Here is a 20,572-nt window from a genome sequence, read left to right as displayed (position 1 = left end):
GGGTCTGCCGCTGCACGACGCAGGGCTTTTATACTCCCACCAGGCGCATGCAGAGCAGTGACAGCTAGAGAAAAATTTAAATGCGAATAAACAAGATGACGCTGTCAATAGTAGCAAGAGAAGCCGCTTTAGAAGGGACGCGCTTACAGGAGAGGAGGACTTATGATGAGATGGACGCGAGGAGTGGCGATAGGCCTTCTACGGACCACGGCAGAAGGACCCTCCCCGTAAATCCCCCTTGCTTCGTACGGTCAAGAAGTTTGGCGTGCGGCCCCTCCTCTGCGGCCGGACGCGCACGGACGCCCGCTTCGTTTGACACGCACAGCGAAGGCGAGAGCTTGAACGTCAAGGATACAACCTAACTCAATGTAACGTATCAAGAAGGGGGCGGAGAGGAGGTTATGGGAAATGCGTAGGGGTACACATTTTACTCTCCCGCAGCTCATCGATCATGGTGGGATCGTCCGAGAAGGACGGGAGGGTACCGACCGCCAGTGCGTCCGTTCTTTCTGAAGCTCGCGCTGTAGCCAGCGCCAAGGTTGAGAGACTGAGATCTGTGCCAAACCAGCAGGGAGCAGCGGTTGTCAGAGTGATGATCGAAGCACGCTCGCTCGAGCTCAACACGGAACTCCGGTACACGGCGGTTGTAGTTATACGTTATAGCTTAGTCCTTTCCGGACGCTGCTCACGGAATCTTTAGCTCCCCGGCGGAGCTCGCGCTGGGAGTGAACCAGAGCACGCGTCATGCCTTATCCTGCACGTCTTGATCTTAGTTACTAATAATGCTCAGAAGCACTTCCCTATTGGAAAAATGGGCGCAAGGGAAGATTGGCGTCTGCATGCCTGACCAACTACCTTTCTGTCTTTCTATAGCATTGAGCAATGCTCCTTCCTAACTTTTTCCTTCGTCCATGCCGGTGAGCGGACCTTCATCCACGAGCTTAGCAGCGCAACAACTTCAGCTGCTACAGGCAACAACGATGGTCATACGTACATACCCAGGCAACAATGAAATGTCGTGTGACATCACAAGTGACGTCGATGAAAGATCATATTGCCATACCAGAAAAGGCTGATCGCCGTCAAGTCTACGATCGAAAGCGCACCAAATACTGGAAAATGTCGCATACAAATACGTTTGTCCGGCGAACCCTCGAGAACCTCTGTACACTCGCCGGCGCCGGGTTTTTCTCGTAAGACGCCGCCACCTCTTCCGTTACCGAAATCTGTAATTCGTAACAATCTTCGCTTCAATAACGGTCTCCCTAATCAAGCACATCGGCGTGATGAAGCGAGCGGCTTCGGCACTCCTCTGCGCGGGCCTACCGACAAAGTAGTGCAACCGTCTTTCTCGGTTGAGTGCCTGTTTGCCTCCGCTTGATTGCAATCGGGCTTCGTTCGCTGTTCGAAGTGCCGTCGAGATATGCGACGCATATTCATTACTGATAATGCCGCGTTGCTTGATAGTGAGGCGTTAGTTTGCACGCAAGTTATCTCACACCGGCTTAGCCCCGCGCGTTCTTCGTTATTGAAGCATTCAGCGACCGACTAGGATGGGTTCTTCGATTGAAGGCCCTCTTTTTGAGCTATCTGTTTGTTACCTGTCCCCGTTACCTCACAAATGGGCGAATGGCGGGTTTCCTTCTTCGATAAAGTTTCGAAGGAGTCGCGAGTTATATGCTGGACGCCTTAAGCAAACCCTGAACATGGAGATGTATTCACGGAGGCACGAACTTCAGTTCTACATAGCATGGTCGAATTTTTGTTTTGCCTAGCCGTATACAGTTTCGCCGTAATAACAGAACTCTCAAGATCGGAAGTTCATCGTGGAATACATGGCAGCAGCATTGGCACATGACATATTCTGGAAATATTCGGGAAGAGCTTTGCACAAGCAAGTATCGTCTTATATAGCTTGTTGCCAACGTCTAAGTCATGATTATTCAGAACACGAAAGGGAACCCCGATATTTTTTGTTCCTGGGTACACTGCATTACGCATACGTTCTGCACGGAGTCGTCGGTTTTCTAAATACAAGGGCTGCCGAATTCTCGTGACGGTTATTTAATTACAGTTAAACCATTGTACGAAATGACGCTTTCTTGAACCACACAGAGCTGTGAGTTCGCAAATTATTGGCAGTTTTTTCCGGAATTTGGAGAAAACTTTCTCACTGTGTTGCTGCTGCGAGTTAATGTGTGTAAGGACGAAGTGTGTTATTCATTGTGCAACAAATCAAAAGTCACATGGTCCCTTATTTATTGATTTAGTTACTTATTTCTCTGGCAAAGTGTAATGCTCCCTCCTGTTTCCCTCCCCCATAACGGTAATGGGACCTTCATCCACGTGCTTAGCAGCGCCGCCGCTTCAGTTGCTGCAGGCAACAAGAACGCTTTTCGTTCGTCTAATATGACTCTTAGGCGAAATCCATCTTCTTCGGCTTCTTCTCTGCCGATTTGCACTGCGCCTCAAGCGGTTACGCAGTGACTCCGGGATTGGCCCACCTTTTACCAAACGACTATGACGTCACGAAATTTTGGCGGTCTGTGACGTCATCATATGATGAGGATTTTTTTTTTTGCATCACTCGTGTTGACGCCGCCGATGCGGACGGTCAATTCCGGCGTTTGATGAAGCATGTAAGGCTTTCGCCTTAACAGGACTATCCGTCATTCTGTATTTCACTTGCACAGCTCGCCCACGCTTGCAACGCCACATTAGGCCAAGCAAAACAAGATTACCAATAAATATTCAAACAGTTCTTATCTTCCAAGCTAACTGGTTAAAGAGTGGGCCAAGGCAATGTTAGCTACACCTTGAATGAACAGCGGCCACTAACTTCCTGTAGATCCATATACTCGTGGGTGGTGTCAGAATAATTTCTGAGCTCGAGCCGTTTAAAGTCGCGCGGCTAAACATGCGCGACTAAGGCGCGTTCGTTATTGCTTATTGTTTTGTAATTCGTTTTTATTATATTTTTTTCGTTGCGTACAGTACGTATGTCAGTGGAACTTTGCAGTGGCGCTGTTCAAGGACGTTCAAATGAGATCATCGTAGACAACGTTTGGCACGTTTGGCTGAGTCAGTAAGTTAAACTGATGAGTCAGTAAGCGCGCCAGCCTATAAATGATGGTCTCAGGTGGGCGTCACCTTTGTGGCATTCTGCCTGAAACGGAAATGTCTGTTCTCACTGTCGGGCCTGGCAGGCACGTCCGTCGATACCGTGGGAAATTCAGCCTGCGCGTTGGTCACCCGCATGCCAGGGAAGAAAAAGAAGTCCGTATTTGAATGAATGCTGGGTCTACCGCGTCCGTATCATGTACCCCGTTCTTTGAATCGAAAAATACAGCACTCGTATCAGCCAATAAGCAAAAAATATACAGTTGCGTGTTCAATACACGAGTCGCAATAAAAATATCTGGGGTATTACGCACAAATACCACGATATGATTATGAGAGACGCCGTAGTGGAGGGATCCGGAAATTTCGACCACCTGGGGTTCTTTAACGTGCACCTAAATCTAAGTACACGGGCCTCTAAACATTTAACCTCCATCGAAATGCAGCCGCCGCTGGTGGGATCGCCCTAGTGACCTTCGGGTCAACAGCCGACCACCATAAGCACTGTACTACCATTCAATAGACAAGGGCAAGCAATTTAGGGGATATGCAAAATGCTGTAGCTTTTCTTGTACTAATAAGTTGTCCGCTACAAGATGGCGGAATACCCATTTATGACGTCCTTGAACTCAAGGTATGGACTTAATTGCCAATAGCCGGGATGTAAGAGTGGAGAAGTGGTGACCATGATAATAGCAGAAGTTTTCCCGTTCCTGATTTACTTAACACTTGTAGAGAGACTTGTATTTGGCACGACATATGCGCCTATGTTTGCTTGAAAACCTGCGAAAATTAAGACCAGCGAAGCCTGAGTTGAGAGAGATAAACCAGAATTTACAGCATAAGACAGTATTGGCTCACAGTGCGTAGAAAATGGACATCTTAGGTTGAAGCCAACGTTCGGTGAAGTGGACCTGTTGTCCGGAAAACGGCATCTTACGATGAAGTTTGAAGGGTGCACTGCCACTTCGGCTATTGTTGTTCACCTAAACATGCGAGACACCAGAGGCGTAGCCAAATTTTTTTCCGGAGGGGATAGGGTCTTTCAACCACTGTTTATGTAGGCTTCTGCGTGTATATATACACACGCAAGATAAAACATTTCGAGGGGTCCGAATATCGCAAATGCCTCCCGCCCCCCTCCTCTCTGGCTACGCCAATGCAAGACACACGCGATACATGACAATGAATACACTTGTAACGGTGTACATGACTATAAAAATAAGGGAGATGTTCAGGGGAGGATAATATGGGGTGTCCCTCGAGCCCACGTTTTGACCAAACGTCCTTGTCTTCTTCAAGGCTGCAACTGTACATGACTATGTAAAATGCTCCCAAGATTGGTACTTTCCAGTTCTTTTTTCGTAAAAGACAACTGCTGCATTTGATACCAGAGCGCCCTCTGTTTGAACCGGCAAGGGGACATTGCCCAATGTTGTCAAGCCACCACCCGTGCTGCCCTATAATCGAAGCGTTCGCAACTGAAGTCCCAGGTGGATGTCTGCAACGTCGCATTGATTGTCAATACGGTCGTTTCACTTTCGTGTCGGTGGTAGGCCCGGCGAACTCCAGCTACAAATGGTCGTTTGTTCTTTCGCATCGTTGCCCACGTAGCTGGAGAGACGACGCCCAAGTTTCGACCTTCGCCCGCACGCTTCTTACATTCGACCACGTTATTTCGTGGCTCTTGCTCTCCCGTCTGGCTCCCGTTTCGGTTTTTACATTTGTTGCTGTTTTGTAGCTTTTTTATTTCTTCCAGTCTCTTCGACCACGGATCTCAGAAGAACGAGGTTATATTCAAGCAGCACAACTTCGCTTCCGGTTTACTCGGAAAACGTTAGACCTGTTTTATAAACGTTCCAAAACTAATGTCTCTCATTTCAATCTTACCTTTCAAGATATTTACCTCTTCAAACTTCTTACTGTGACATGCCCGTCTACATATGCAATCGTTGAAAGCCTCAAACTTGCATCCTTGCCTGCGTCAGTTTTTTGCAGCTAAGCTGCATGTAGCTAGGTTCTGCTGGATCGCATCTGTGCCCAAAGCAACTCATAGAACAAAAATTTTTGGCGCCCTTCACCACCGCCACCCGCATGCCTCTTACACCAGTGTCGCGATACTCGGCGGCGCCACTTACAACCGATCCTTGTACCCCTTTGTCTGGTGACACAAAGATCGCGCTAGCGCTGTCATCAGCAGTTGGCATTTAAAATTGTTATGGAACGGATGCGTGTCGTTCGCTCGGAGGAAAGACAGCGAGAATTGAAGGAGTGACAACGCGCGCAGAAGCGGGAATGGGCGCAAAAACTGCATGAAGCCGCTGTCGCAAAATGTGCAGCCGCAGTCGCTGTCTTCGCTGGCTTCCATCTTCATAGTACTGGACAAGGTATATGTAAACTGGTAACGAAACTTCCATAGAAACCCATGTGTCAAGTAGTTAGCGGCTCGTTGCCACCGTCGCCATCTACGTATCGCGGAGACAACTAACAGCGAGAAAAAAAAATGACACAACTGGTAGCGACGTCGCGCACTTGCATTATATGCGAAATTGATTTTTTTTAATTGCTGACCTATCGCACGCTTTTGATAACTACGCAATTTTATTGCCTCTTTATGGCTCGCCGACTGCGTGTGCAAGAGAAAAGTAAGATTAACAACACATTTAATGGAAACAAGCTTGTTGTATTAGCCAAGTACTGTGCTTGCACTATACACCAAAATACTTTGCAGATGAAGAAATTAGGATGTAACGGCACACGAGTGCAATAGCACAATAGTTCGAAAACTCACGTTGCTGAATCGAGGAAAGCCACTGGAGTGAGACAGCAGCCTTGAAAGTATCACTTTGGCAACCTTACAGTACAGTGTTTCTTTGCTTAGCGTGCTGCATTCACCGTCACGAAAGGCGAAAGCACGCCGGCCGTGCGCCAGCGAAAGCAGTCTGCCGTCACAGAAGCGGATCTACACATCCTGTGAGCTAGTTTAGCTTCTGCGAAGTGTCACGCCAGTAAACAACACGTAAGAAAATAAATAACCTATACGGAAGATACGAATGAAACCACCGCGCAAAAGCAAGCGATTCCTTGTTGACACGACAATGCGCCGAAACAGCTAAAGTAAACACAAGCCCATATAGCAGACTGCCTGAATACGCCCCCCGTTTATGGCGCTCAGCCAAAACAATAAGGCAATCAACTATTTAGCCAAGTGTCAGATAAACCGTAAAGTAAATTTCTAGTTTACTTTGGCATATTTAAAATAAGGAGTATTCGAAAAAAAATTTCATTGAGTTTTTGGTTTTCGTTATGTGTCCCCTCCTCACCAATTCGCGCTTCAGTCGTATGGTGGGCGTTGATGTCTGTGGCAATAGGTTTTCGACCACTTTTCGTTCCAAGTTTGGCGACCGATATCATTTGAGCTTAGTACTGGACGGGCAGTGATTTTTTTTTTTTTTTGTCGTTTCGCGACCGGAAACTACTGTCGTCACTTTACTTATCGTGTCGTGCCGCCACCTCCTCTTTGTTAGCTTCACCTTGCCAATAAAGCGAAGAAACACAAGGCCCGAATTAGCAAAAGCGTTTTTGCTCTTAATCCCTTCGTAAAGGCAGATGCCAACAACTCCTGATTTAGAAATATCACTAGTGAATGCGCTTCTGGCCTATACCAAACAGCACTTGCGAACCAGCAGGTTTGCGCATTCGGCCTCTGAACTTTGTTCATCACCGCGAGCGAGATTGAGACATACGCACTTGCTACATCGTGCACTAAGAAGCTAGACAGGCCAACCCTCGCGCAGTCGCTCTGGAAAAAATACTTTCGTCCAAGAAAGCGGGGGTCGAGCTTCGGGCCATAAATAGAGCTGGGGAGGTGGCTGACAGGCACGGTCTGGCAGACCACCTCCCCTTATAGATTAATTAGGGCCAATAAAAGATTTAACAGTGGATCAATTCTGGGGCTGGACCTGACGACAGATGAGTGTCCACGGTTATCACGCTCCGGTTCTCAGATGCAACCATAGATGGCGTAACCGCCTCGTTCGCGGGCGAAGCGGTTGCAGCTGAAAGAAATGGAGAAGCTCGGCTCGAGCGTGAATAGGGCCTAAAGTCGCCCCGCAAAAACCGGTTGCCATGGATACATCCATAGATGGCGTTACTGCCTCGGTATCACACGAAACTGTAATAACAAGGCAAACCCAGGACAACCGCTTTTTCTGCAGATTTCACACTAGGTCGAACTGGCGTAAGCTTTCTTTGCTCTTCTTCATTAGAAATTTGTAATTTTTTTCTGCGGTTTGGCACCGGTTACCGATATGAGAATAGCGGCACCTGTCCACCGGTATGAGACATTCACGGAAAGATGGCAGTATCACTTTCATGTCGTAAGGAACGGTCGAACATGGAATGTCCCAACCCCGAACCCAAACTTCTGACGTTCACGGTAGCTCGTTGAAGGCCAACTCCAATCCTGGAAACGTGAATTTCAAATGCGAGCCGTGCTTTCTCTGCCCAGCGTATTCACTAGCACCTCTGCACTTCGTGCCCCTGTGCACTGTGCATTTACCACCTGGGCAATACTTCGATAGACCAGAATAACGCTCAGTATAATCGGAAAGTACTAGTTTCTTTGTAAGATGGAGGAAAGAAGATGATTTTTAAGGGCTCGTTTTTTCTTGGTTAGACACAATATTATTGAGAACTAACAGACAATAATGCCAAGAAATTTATGGGGGTTATTATTTGTAGTAATTATGATTAATTACGTCTGCCTGTTGACGCGACGTAGCACGTGACGCCAACAGGCAGAAAAGAAGTGTTCCACACTCGCCGCCATGGCTGCGATCGGCGCTGACTAACACTCCTAGGTTTAAATGCACATATATACCCCATGAAGTGAACGGGAGGATGACCACCGCCGTAGCTCAGTGGTAGAGTATCGGACGCGTTATTCGAAGGTCGCAGGTTCCGCCCCTGCCGCCGGCAAGTTATCTTTTCGTCCACTTTACTTTGTTCAGATTTATATCATAATTACTACAAATAATATACCCTATACTTTCCTTGGCATTACTGTCTGTTAGTTCTCATTAATATTGGTAAGATGCAAGCATTCTCAGCGAAATCCCACTGTAGTGCCGTAAATAGTTTCATACTTTGAAGCGGTTCAAGTCGGTATATTTATTTGTGCAGCTGGATGCGGTGCTCCGTTAAATGCAGTGGTTTGTTGCCTATTACATTTGTTTTCACTTCGATGTAGGAGTGCTCTCCGAGAAATGTCACAAAAGAATTGAACGAGACGTTCTGTAACAAGTAATTTTATTTCTTAACAATGTTAAACTAACAACGTGAACAGCCGGCTAGTAAAAACAGCTTCTCATTTACAATCCCAACTTTTGAACACAAACACAGGGAGATTGTGAAAACCAACGTGTGTGTTCAGTTCAGACATTGAGGGATTATGAAAAATGAAAATAAATATGAATTAAAGCTTTTTTTGTTGCCGAGTAAATCCGTACAAGTTCAGTAGGCTGACTCGGTGATGTTGTCATAGCATCCGAGGGCATTCCGAAGTGGCCGCATTCTGAAAACAAAATACACATTAGAAGCAGATGAAATAAAAGTTCTATAAACTAAGTGCACCAACTGCTGCACTTCACCTAAATATATAGCAACTTTTTTGCTGTAGTCCGCTGTTGACACAGGTCCGGCAAAATACCCCAACGTAACACTGAGAAGCAAGTGATTCCAAGACAGCTAGTGTCGCGAACGAAGGACTTTCCATTCCCCGGCCGGCACTCATTGGGTTCTATATTGTTATCAACCCGAAATAACGAAACTAGGCCACTGAACGCGATTTAACGAAGCTTTTCCTGAAATAAATGAGCAAAAAAGCCGGGGTTTCCTTCGAGTGCGCGCTCTCACTTTATCGTGCTGAAATGTGTAGGTGCCAGGGGCGTAGCAAGAAATTTTTTTCGGAGGGGGGGGGGGTTCAACCATACTTTATGTATGTTCGTGCGTTTGTATGTGCGCGTGTATATATACGCAAGCAAAACTGAAAAATTTCGGGGGGTTTGAACCCCCCAACCCCACGCCCCCCGGCTACGCCCCTGGTAGGCGCCCTATAGTTACGGCCCTAAATTTATTATGACGACGCTGCACGCCGTGCCTATGCACGGAAAAATGAACTCAGCAGTTGGTAGCGCTCTTACATACCAGATGGCACTAGGAGCAGCAGTGGCTGCCTTCCTTATTTCATAGTTCATGCACCTTCCTTATCTCTTAGCTCTTGCAACAGGTGGCACTGATCACCTCTACAAAACTTTCTTGCTTGGCCTGCTAGCACAATCACTGCCTTCGTTTTCCGCGTCTTTGCGTACCGGCAGCTTGTCATAGATTCACGTGACCGACCTGTTCTCCATCGGCCGGACACGGAGCCTTCCATGTCGACGTAACATATGGGAAGCACTATGTGTCCAGGCCGTCATCGGGCCGCTTTGGGCTGCCCTCTGGGTCTTCTCACGCGCACGGCGTGGGTAAGCGGCAAATGCAATGCCGCGATAACTTTTGCGTGTCGCTACCTGGCAATTTTAGATTACGAAGGACCGCAAGATTTGTTTCTCTGTTTTGCGAACTTGCCTGTTGAACGAAGTAATTCTAGCATGATCATCCCTTCGTTAAATCGAGTTTTAACTGTACAGGGTCGACCACATCTAAGCTGAACACCTCATTAGTATTCAAGACCTCATTAAAGCTGTTGTTTAATACATAATTCGGAAAATCATGACTGTGTTTGTCGACACCATGATTAGACGTTCAATAACGGGCATTGCACTCGTGAAGTATAAGAAACGTTCTAGTTTTACCGGTTTGAATACTAATGAGGTGTTCAGCTTAGATGTGGTCGACCCTGTACGTATATCTATACGACATCATGCCGCAGTTGGGAAACTTACCACCACTTGGCGGCATGACCGTAAGTAACTCCGAGCCTGCCGAGACCAGCTCCGTGGCCATAGCCGTATCCGCCACCGTAGCCACCACCATAGCCGCCGTAGCCGCCAACGACAGCGAGCCTAGCGACACCAGCGCCATGACCGAGACCATATCCAGCACCGTAGCCACCGTATCCACCACCGACGAGACCGAGGCCTCCGAAACCACCAGCACCACCCAGACCACCTCCGACGGCAACGGCTGGAACAGCAGCAACGGCCGGGGCAGCAATGGCGACGGGACGAACAACAGCCACTGGACGAGCAATAGCCACTGGGCGAGCCACAACCACTGGCCGAGCCACAGCCACGGCTGGAGCTACGGCGATGGCGGGACGAGCGACGGCGACTCCGTATCCAGCGCCGGCTCCAAGACCACCTCCCAATCCTCCTCCGTAGCCGAGGCCGGCACCAGAGAATAGACCCAGGCTAGCGCCTCCGAGACCACCGACTGCGCCTCCAGCAAGGATCGCGGCGCCTCCTGCGCTGTTGCTGTAAGAAGTGCTCCGCACTGGAACGGCCGGAGCCGCGGCGACAGCGACCGGAGCCGCAGCAACGGCGCCCCCGAGACCACCGCCGTAGCCGCCACCGTAGCCGCCACCGTAGCCAGCACCACTGCCTGCTGCACCAAGGCCAGCGCCGTAGCCACCGTAGCCGCCGATGAAGCCGGCGGAGGCGGCCGAGAACAGCGCGAATAGAACGGTGGAGAGCTGCGGACCACAGAGTCAGGCACGGACAAGCAGACCCATGTCAGAGAATTGTGATCTTGTGAATAGCACAAAGCAAATGGTCTACGCAGGTTTTTCATTTAGTACGTAGGAATTTTGCGCAATGTAAATGATGAATATTGCAAGTCAGAAAAGGCGTCTAATTGGGCTTCGAGCTTGAACATACAACAGATATACCGGAAACTTGAATTGTCCTTTCCTAAACGGCTATTCTTTTCAGTTCGGTCTGGCTTCAAGATCAGCCTTTTCTTTAGTGTATGGTCTAACCTAGCAATTGTCTACGCCTGTGTGAAACCGACGTACTGTGTTTTCGTGGACACGTATGTAGACTCAGGAAAAAATATTTTATTGTGGCTATGTATAAGTGCCTAATGAAAAACAACATACCATTTGGGCTATATTACTTTCCAGTTACATGCTTGTGTATTGGTTGATGGGATGCGGGGTCCATACTGACAACAGATAGGAAATTTTAAATAATCAGTTTAGGTTTCCTAGTTATGATTTTTACTTTAACGTTATCCATGCATTCTTATTCAGGTGACTCATAAATAGGCACGCTGGATTCACTCCACTATCTAAATTCGTTATAGAACACTTCTTTTTATTTGTTATGTTTCCGTCGCCTCCTTCTACGTCTGTTTAGTCAAGCGCCCAGTGTTTCTTCATGGAAAATGAGACAATACAAACATTGTGCCTGCAGTATCGCAACTGAAGATGGAGACAGAATGAATGCTACCAGCCGTCTTTTCATACTGCCTTGATTATCCGAGCATTACCTTTTCTCAAACACTCAACTACTAATATTAGCGTCCCGTCGCTTTATCCTCTAAAGCCAAATGTTCACGTACCCTTGGTGCTTCCCAGCTAAAGTCACCCAAAGGGACCCGGACAGGAACCCTGGGTTGTGTTGAGTTCCTTAAAAATTTTATTTTTTATTTCTCGCAACACCAAGCACATTTCCCACTCCATACACACTTACGTCTAAACGTGCTGCTGAGAATGATCATTCTCCTTCATCGTATCTATAGTTCTGGATTCTCGTCTAAAGCTTCTGCAACTTTAACTAGCTCGTAGAGGGAGTTCGGGTTGTCAGTCAATGAGCTTATTGACCTATACGATGCAAGTTTTATAGCAAACTATACGCTGTTACGATCCGTGCCTAATGTCAGCGATTCAGAAACTTCACCTAGGCACTTCCGCGGAACCCCATGGCAATCTGGTCACCTGTAAAGATGTGTATTTTCAATGCACTGTGTATGAAATCGCATACTATTGGTTAAAAAAAAAACAGGGAGGGCATCGGTGGCTACCCTTGCGATGCGTATACTATGGGTAACTGTTGCTATGTGTGCAGTATAACATAATCTACTTTGTACTTGACAGATAGTCGAAGTATGTACTGTATACAAATATGACGGATAAGTCCCTGTCGTCGTTAATAATATGCCCTACCCACTAATTTGATTACAATAGAAAGGTCTGCCCGTGTCATGATTTCTATTAACTGTGTTTACGCCAGTACGAAACATATCCTATCCGGGAGAATTGACCAACAACGGTGCATTCTCCTAAGCCTGCAGCGCTCTCCTCGGGCTTGCAGCTTCTTTGGCAGCCATGCCTCAATTCTACGCAACCAAGTGCGAAATCCTGCACCAGCCCTAACGCTATTTCTGCGATCTTAACCCCAACATTATTCAAGGTGTTTGATCCTGAATCTGTGCGCTCATCTGCTATTATCACCGATTTTAACGGCGAATCTGTTAAGGCTAGCCGTAATTTGTGCAGCCTAAGGGTATGTGCCGTGCGGCCTATCATTCGCGCGGCCTAATGGTATGTGCCGTTCGTTTATCATAATGATAAACGGGCATGTGCCACATAAATTGGGTAAATCTTCCTACTCACCACTCGTCCACTAAACTTGAAGAAGAATACTATCGTCATCAAATACGTATGCGGAAAGAAGCCAAGCTAAAGAGTGAAAACCTAGCTACAACCAAGCTCTGCCTAGATACAACTAGAATAAGCAGCCCGCAGATCTACGAGAGGTGCGAACACTGAGTTTCAGCGTAAAGTTCTGTCTGGAGTTTGAACATCCGTGTCGTGTCGAGTGACTGTCTGTCTGTGGTTTAACTCGAACCTCTATGTGCTGAGAATCAACGTAGAAACAACTTAGCATAATCTAGCTAAATTCTAACAACGACCTATAAGCAACCTAGAAAAAACCTGCATCACGTAGCTAAGGCCTAGAAACAACCTAGAGGCAACCATATAAGTCTTCATATTTCGTCCAGTTTCGCTGTTTCAAGTCTCGCGCGGTTTAGTGCAAGCTTGGCCAATTTTCTTTAAAGTGATGTCAAGTCCTGATCTAGTTTGCTAGTCTTTAAATCCGGTTCAAATGTTCCTGTATGCCTCAAATATGCGCATGAAATACGGTTGTATTGACAAGAGCAATGACATGCTTTGCTGACATTGTCAGCTTAGCATTCGTGACACTGAATTTTCAGCGAAGCGCCGCCCCGGTACAGTGGCTACGTTGCCCGGCTGCTGTCCCAAAAGTCGCGGGTTCAAACCAGGCATTTCGATGGAGGCAGAGTGCTAGAGGCCCTTGTACTTAATTCAGGTGCACGTTAAAGAACCCCGGGTGGACGAAATTTGCGGAGCCCTCCACTACGGCGTCCCTCATAATCGTATGGTGGCTTCCGTACGTAAAACACCCGCATTTATTCATTTTCAGCGAAGCGCTTCCATGACACGCGTTCAAACCAATTTTCGTATAAACCCGCGCATCCTTCTTTCCGAATGATCGTTTCTCATGGCAAATACGAGAAAAAAATGCGTGTTTGGTTTCTTTTAGAGGTTGGCGACCGATCTTCCGTTATTGTTCATTTATGTAGTTGCCAAGTTTAGTTTCGAGCTTTCTTCTCTCAGGTTGGGTACATGGTTGAGACGCAGCGAAATATATGGAGGGACGGGTAGTGGCAAAATTCGACCAGAGTGTGCACATGGGAGGATGGCGCTGCTGCAGAACACGGTTTAACCAATGAGCGGTGCGGAAAAGCCTCTCTGGCTGTGGTACTTAGTCCGGTGAGGCTATTCGGCCAGCATTGCGCAACAAGTCCGTCGACGGTCATTCGCGACTTCACGGGAGCCTCAGATATACTCACGACGGCGTTCATGATGGTCGCAGAAGGCTGGTTAGATCCACTACAAGGAGGGAAGGGCTCGAAGATCACAAGAACCAGGACGAAGTAAGACTGGGTTGGTCCGATTCACCGGCGAAGCTTTTATACTCGAACCGGTGGGCTGCACGATCCACAGTGACAGAATCGGCGAATCGTTAAACCACAAAAAGAAGACGCAGCCAATGATCGTCGCGGACTATCGCTTCGTTTAGCTATTCATGGGAGAGGAGGTTGTGGCGAATGGTGCATTGAGAAGTTACGTTCTCATATACAGTGACCACATAAAAAAACAAGCACTGCCCCGGAAATCCCCGCCTGAGGCCCCAACCTGTGCAGAGCTACCGAGAATCTCCTCCTCCCCCCTTCGTCTGCATAGGGCGGGCCGAAGCGTCCGCATCTGTCAAAAAAGAAAGAAGCGAGAATCTAACGGAGCGTTAGAGAGACACGCGCAATAAAGATACACAGAATCCTCATCGCATCGCGCCTATAAGCCGCCGCGTCTTGTAAAGCAGCGTCCGGACTGCACTCTCGCACTCTCTCACTCTCGACGGGATGGTCCGAGAGGGCGGGAGAGGTTCGCGGGACCGTCCGCCGCGTCCTGCATCCTAGCCCAAGGTTGTTCGGCGAGACTGAGATCGCTGCCAAACCAGGACGGCAGCTCGTGATGACCGAAGAGCGTGCGGTGCGTGCGTAAACGCGGCGGTGAACGCTTGTTGAACGCCTGTCTAGTTATGCGCGCCCTTCCCACCGCCTATTTATCTCAACTCGCCTTCTAAGTCTATGAAGCCTCTGCTTGATTTCACTAGGGGAAAGGGCTTATGCGACTGCGCACCGTGCGCGAAATCTGATCCTTCATTCGTAATTGCGGATATTGAAGTGGTCTCTAATGGCTCATTGCAGCGTAACGAAACCGACGGGAGAGCTTTGACATCGTCCCCTAGCCTCTCCTATCTGCCTAGGCATGCGCTATGCAAGGAAGGAAACAAAAAAACAAGTAAGCAAGCTAACAAACAAACAAACAAACAAACAAACAAACAAACAAACAACAAACAAACAAGCAAGCAAACAACAAACAAACAAACAAACAAACAAACAAGCAAGCAAGCAAGCAAGCAAGAAAGAAACCAAGCAAGGCAATATGTATCCAATTCCTTTTAGTTGTGTTTAGCGAAATATTTATGATTGTATTTCAAGGCTGTGAACGCAGTGAGAGGTTTTGCATATCAAGCGCTCCGGCTAATTATCTTTGCGATTCTTTAGCCTTATCTGATGAGGAAGGCGCCGCTGTGTGTCGTCGATGGGGAGAGCCGAGAGATAACCAGGTCACGTGTTTGCATTGAGGTTGTAAGTACTTGTTTTTAGACTTTAACGCGTTTCTTTTTCAATGGCTTTACGTTCCTCTGGCCTGTGTTTTATTTTGTATAGCAGTAGAGAATGTGGCAAGCTTTGATATTGAGTTCCATTCTCCTGTGTCCAAAATTCACAGCTAAAAAGAAACAGACGCGACACATGCGGGATATACCAACAGCAAAAAAAAGAAGATTTCAGTATCACCTAGACGAAAACATGAGCCTGCATACATACTATATGCTAACTGATCCATTAAAGTAGCAAGTGCACTCTTAGAAAAAAAAAACAGTGTTTGTGTGTGACTTCTTTCGGTGAGTCCCTGGCCAAGTATATGACTCTCTTTATACAGGCACGTTAACTCTCTTGTGGGTCACACAACTCTCTAAAGAGAGTATAACAATCTTCTACGAGTGTGCACGTGTCTCTTTAAAGAGAATAATATACATCGCAGAAGTCTAAAAAAAAGAGTCAAATGACTCGTTTTTTCTGAAGTGTATATGAGCGATACGTGTACTTAATAATGAGTGCGCTACCAGTGACAACGATGACTAGTCCATATTTATGATGATACGATTCATTCTGCCGCAAAACACATGAATATTAAGTGACGTTTAAAATTTTGACATTTATTTGAGTGGTAAAAGAATCACATCAAAGCACATAGAGCGCATTCCAGTTTAGAGCATTTAAGCCAGATATTTTAAAAACCGAGCTTCTGTGCACACACATCAGAACCTTGAAACAGAAAAGATTTGTTCGCATTCAGTTTTGACGATCGGACAAGGTGTGTCAAATCGCTTTTTCCGGCTCCGTTGCAAAGGCTATGGCACTAGTGCCAGCTATGTCGAGTAGTACATGTTAACCAGCAGCTTATCTAAATTGAAGGATTTAAAAGTTTGCTAACCAACGCCAGTAAATGTAGGGCATGGTAATGTTGACTGGCAGAGCGACTCACTTCCGGCTACTGCGTTTTAGTAATGAGCTCGTCTAAAAGCCCACTTGCTCGTGAATCATTAAAGCGTACTACTTAGTATGCGTGACTCACGGGCATCCAATCCGCCTTCTTGTATAGGGCGGCGTAGCTCAAGTTTGCATCTCTGGTTGCCCAAGGTCCTTCAGAGCGAGTCACGACGCTCAAAGTAAAGACCGTCAAGGTGATGGATTATAAGTATTGTGGTCATCCGTTCAGTGAACAGGGCAGTTTTTTTGGAACAGGGCCAGCGGCGCTTGTTCAGGATCATAAGGCTTGTTACGGTAGTTGTAACATTGTGTTCTTTTCCCACAGTGCAGGAGGCGCAGCTTTTTATATTACCGGCAGAGGAGGGGCGCGGTAGTGGAAAGCGGAACTAAGAGTACATTGAGGAAGGAACGCTAAATATATCCATAACTGCTGTTACCGAAATTTGTCATGCTACATAAACAAGATTTAACCATATGCCACGCGTCTATTACAAAATGCTGTATTCCAGAACAGAACTGGATCTGCTAAGTTTTGCGGCCTCGGTGCGGAAAGGGAAAAGGGCGAGGGTAGAGCTTCGTTCTCATATAGGCAAGTTCGAGGCGCACCCCTCACCTCCCTTTCCCCCACCCTTCCGGCACTGACACCATTACAGTGCTGTACAGGTAGGCGATGTCGAAGAATGCTTATTTGCACACAGACCCCCCAGAACCCGGTTAATGTCGATAACTACCTTGTTACTCCATACGTGCCGAGAGTACCTACAAATGTGGTGGGGTTGTCATAAGGCCAATACTGGTAGTTATAAAGCACGCGAATTACTGGTAGAACAAGTACAGTCCTTTCGTGTATGCTGGCAGGAGCACTTAGGCTTACTTAGTGACCTATTAGTGTTTGATAGCAAAATAAGGAGATATCTGCTTCCTAATGGCTTTTTTAAGGATGTGTGAGAGACAAGAAGCCCACTAGCTACATGTGTAGATTTCTCTCAGGTGATGTGATCTTTAGGATAAACTGATGTGCTTATCGTATGAGTCGCTGCCGAACTTTCTGACGGTGAAGCCCATAACGTCCAATAGAATGCGGAGCTCCCCTGAAGTCCTCTCCGGGCATGAAGTGGTTTCTTCACTTCATTCCAATTAAAATTGTCTCTAAAGCTGGTTAGGTTTGTTCAAGATGGTGATGAAGACACCTCTATGCTTCCTAGGCTGCTGTCAGGAACAAAAGAAAAGGAATGGGTTGAGCGGTTCGTTTCTTTGATATACACAACCCCGCTGAAACCAACAGATAAAGAAGCCCAAGCAAAGTACAGAGGGACAGTATATTCTAGTTTTCTATGGAAGTGTACGTATTCTTATATAAACAGAAATTAATTAAAGGCCACGATAAAACAACCTGCCTCCAGAGTTGACCCAACCCTCAACCTTTCCGTGTGTTCTACTTACAGGATAATCGCAGGGTAATTAAGCGTATTTGCATGCAATACATCAAACATTCTAACCGGAAGCAAATTCAGAACAGGAGCTAAGTGCGAACAGCAAGCGAGACAACTACGAGCCTGAGGGGTCAACTAGGGGTGGTTGTTAGTGGAAGGGGGAAGTGGAAGCCGCTTATGATTGTGAGTTGGAAACGACAGTGATGTCAAGACCGGAAGCTGCAATCTGAACTAAAACTAGGGCCGGAAACGGGTCCCACTTTCACTTCCGGCATTGCTCTAGTGATAGCTATATGTAGGACCTGAAGCCCACGTGACTGAAGTGCGAGGTCACTTGCGGGAAGAGATGGAAGTGGAAAAGGTAGTAACAGATGGAAAAGAAGTGCGCCGTAATTGTAAAGCATTTCTGTGGCAATTACCGCCAAATTACCCCCAAAGTTGTTTAGTTGCTGACAAAATACTCATGAGGCCGTCACTTTTCACTTTAGTGTGTTCATTAGTTGTGGACGCGCTTACATTGCTAGAGAGGTACTTTATTAAAGCTTCTGCAAGTGTTCCCTAATCATTGGGAAGGTAGAAATCAATTCAATTCGCAATATGTACTTTCACGACTAGTTGCAACCTACGAATACCTTTATTCTTGTAGTGGTGCCATGTCGTCATCTCTTTCATCATTCAAGGAGGAAGCCTCATTACCTCATTAAACAAAAAAAAAACATGATCATCTGCGTCGGCGGCGTCGCCATCAACACGAGTGATGCGAAAAATCATGATCACGAGGTGACGTCGCCACTAACGTCATCATGACGTCCAACATCGCCAAAACTTTTTAGGTGATCATGACGTCAAATGATGACGTCATTGTTGTTTGGTCGAAGGTGGGTAGATGCCGGTGGCACTGCAAAACCCAGCGATGTGTGGAAAGCTTGTAGCGCCTGCGATCCCGGAGGGAGTACAAAACCACGTAAGCTGCAGGAAGCTTTCGGAGTGGGGAGGGCGGGAGCGAGGAGGATCGATTGAGAAGAAAAAGAAGAAGCAGCTTTCGCCCTCGAGTCGTCTTAGGCGAATGCATAGGGGACCGTGGGAACTTTGTGCGGGTAACACAAAAATCCTTGGATATCATACAGAAAAAATGGCTTAGCTATCAGTTGATGCCTTTCCTTGTGACATTCCGTAAAGTTTCATGGTTCCCACTTTTACAGGGGAGCTCTTATGCTTCTTGTTATGCCGTTAGATGTTCGCATAAACTGTCATCATCATGAATGACCTTTAGGTTTCTAGCACATGCAACGCTATAACTCGGCCGGCTAGCGCTCTCTTCGTCCTCTTCTTCATCTTCTCCTTCGCTCCCCGAACATATGCGCCCAGGCGCGCGCCGATTTGTTCGGCGTGGGACGCAATAACTTGGATGGGCGAGAGGACACAGTGCAAAGAAAGGAAAAAAAAAATAAAGTGAGAAAAAAAAGAGAAGAATTCTTGGCGAAAGAAAACTCTTCACGAGGCGGGATTCGAACCTGCCTACGCCCAATACGAAGGCGAGCACCGTAACCTCTAGGCTCTACAGGCACGCTACCAGAAGGAAACATAGCCTTGTGTAGTATAGTATAGAAAGTGGGCGGGAAATGGAAGTGACGGTGGGGAGGAGGAAGAGGAAGAGGAAGAGGAGGAGCGGAAAGAGTAAAGCATAGCATAGAAAGAAAGAAGAAAAGATAAATGAAGAGAAAGAAAGGGAAGTAAGATAAACAAAGATATAAATAGCGAAAAGTGTAAGAAATATATAGGGAGGGAAAGAATAAAAAAAGAAAAAATAGAGAAGAGAGAAAACGACAGAAAGCGATGAAGAAAGGAAAAAAATACAGGGAAATGAAGCCCACCCAGCTCTGCACTTCCTTCAGGCTTGGCGCCACCAGTGGGAAGCTGCCTTAACTTTTTAACTTTCTCGGCGTGAAGGCATCAGAACGCAGCTGACGGGTTCCAGGAACACCAGACAAAATGTCTGATAATCTTTCGCAGCTTGCAGTTTTAACAAAACTTGAGGACAGCTGAACCTTCTAGCAGTTATGACTTATGCGCCATAACAACCGAAACACGTCGCAAAGAATACAAGCAATAGCGGAGCGGATCTCATTTATTTCTCGCAAGAGCTTACTGGCATACATGAGTTATATTAAAGGTGATTGTCCAACCAATACCACGAAAGTACGCCGCCACATCCCAGAATGCGAACTTTTGGGATATCAGTCTAAAGCTTGTGACCACATCACAGAAACATTTATGAATAAATTATATTTATTTTTCACGCCAACATGACTATACAGCGTTGACTTGGAGATAACCGGCTGTGCGCGTTCTGAAAAGAAAAACATGATTGCCTAATTAAGCACAAGCGGACTCAATGACAGAATGACAGATCAGCGCTTAATGAAGCAAATATGCGCAAAAAAGGAGAAACATTCTGATCGCAGCACTTTGGCAGTGAGCGCAAGTTATTTAATGCCTTAGGTTAAAGCTCACAGCCTAATTTAACAACTAATATGCCTCCCCGTCAAAATATAAAAGAATATTGGTTTTCTCTTAACTCTAGAAGCCCCTTTATCTAATCAGCAAAGGATGCTTTTTTTCAATGTCTTTTACGCGTTTCGTTGTCGACCTAATATTCGTCCCCAAAGCTAATACAAGTACGCATAGAACGAGTTGTTCCACAACATACATTTAGGGTGCCAACCCTTATCTTAAAATTCATACAAGCACTAATTCTCTTATCACCATTTTTATACTGAAACACGTATGACATTACAACATACCACTTG

At 46.6% G+C, this 20,572-nt stretch overlaps 1 protein-coding gene across 1 annotated transcript; it reads right to left on the bottom strand.

The window, feature by feature from the left end:
• Positions 1-10,063: 10,063 nt before the first annotated feature.
• LOC119400092 (uncharacterized) lies at positions 10,064-16,420 on the bottom strand. Its single transcript, XM_049417530.1, has 2 exons — positions 16,415-16,420; positions 10,064-10,816 (listed from the first exon to the last, which is right to left on the bottom strand). Exons 1-2 carry the CDS (start codon positions 16,418-16,420, stop codon positions 10,064-10,066), a joined length of 759 nt encoding a protein of 252 aa, XP_049273487.1.
• Between the last annotated feature and the right edge of the window lie 4,152 nt (positions 16,421-20,572).

This window comes from Rhipicephalus sanguineus, chromosome 7 (assembly GCF_013339695.2).
Source record: "Rhipicephalus sanguineus isolate Rsan-2018 chromosome 7, BIME_Rsan_1.4, whole genome shotgun sequence".
NCBI lineage: Eukaryota > Metazoa > Arthropoda > Arachnida > Ixodida > Ixodidae > Rhipicephalus > Rhipicephalus sanguineus.
Note: the sequence above shows the minus strand (reverse complement) of the source record. Positions and strands in the feature narration are given on the sequence as shown.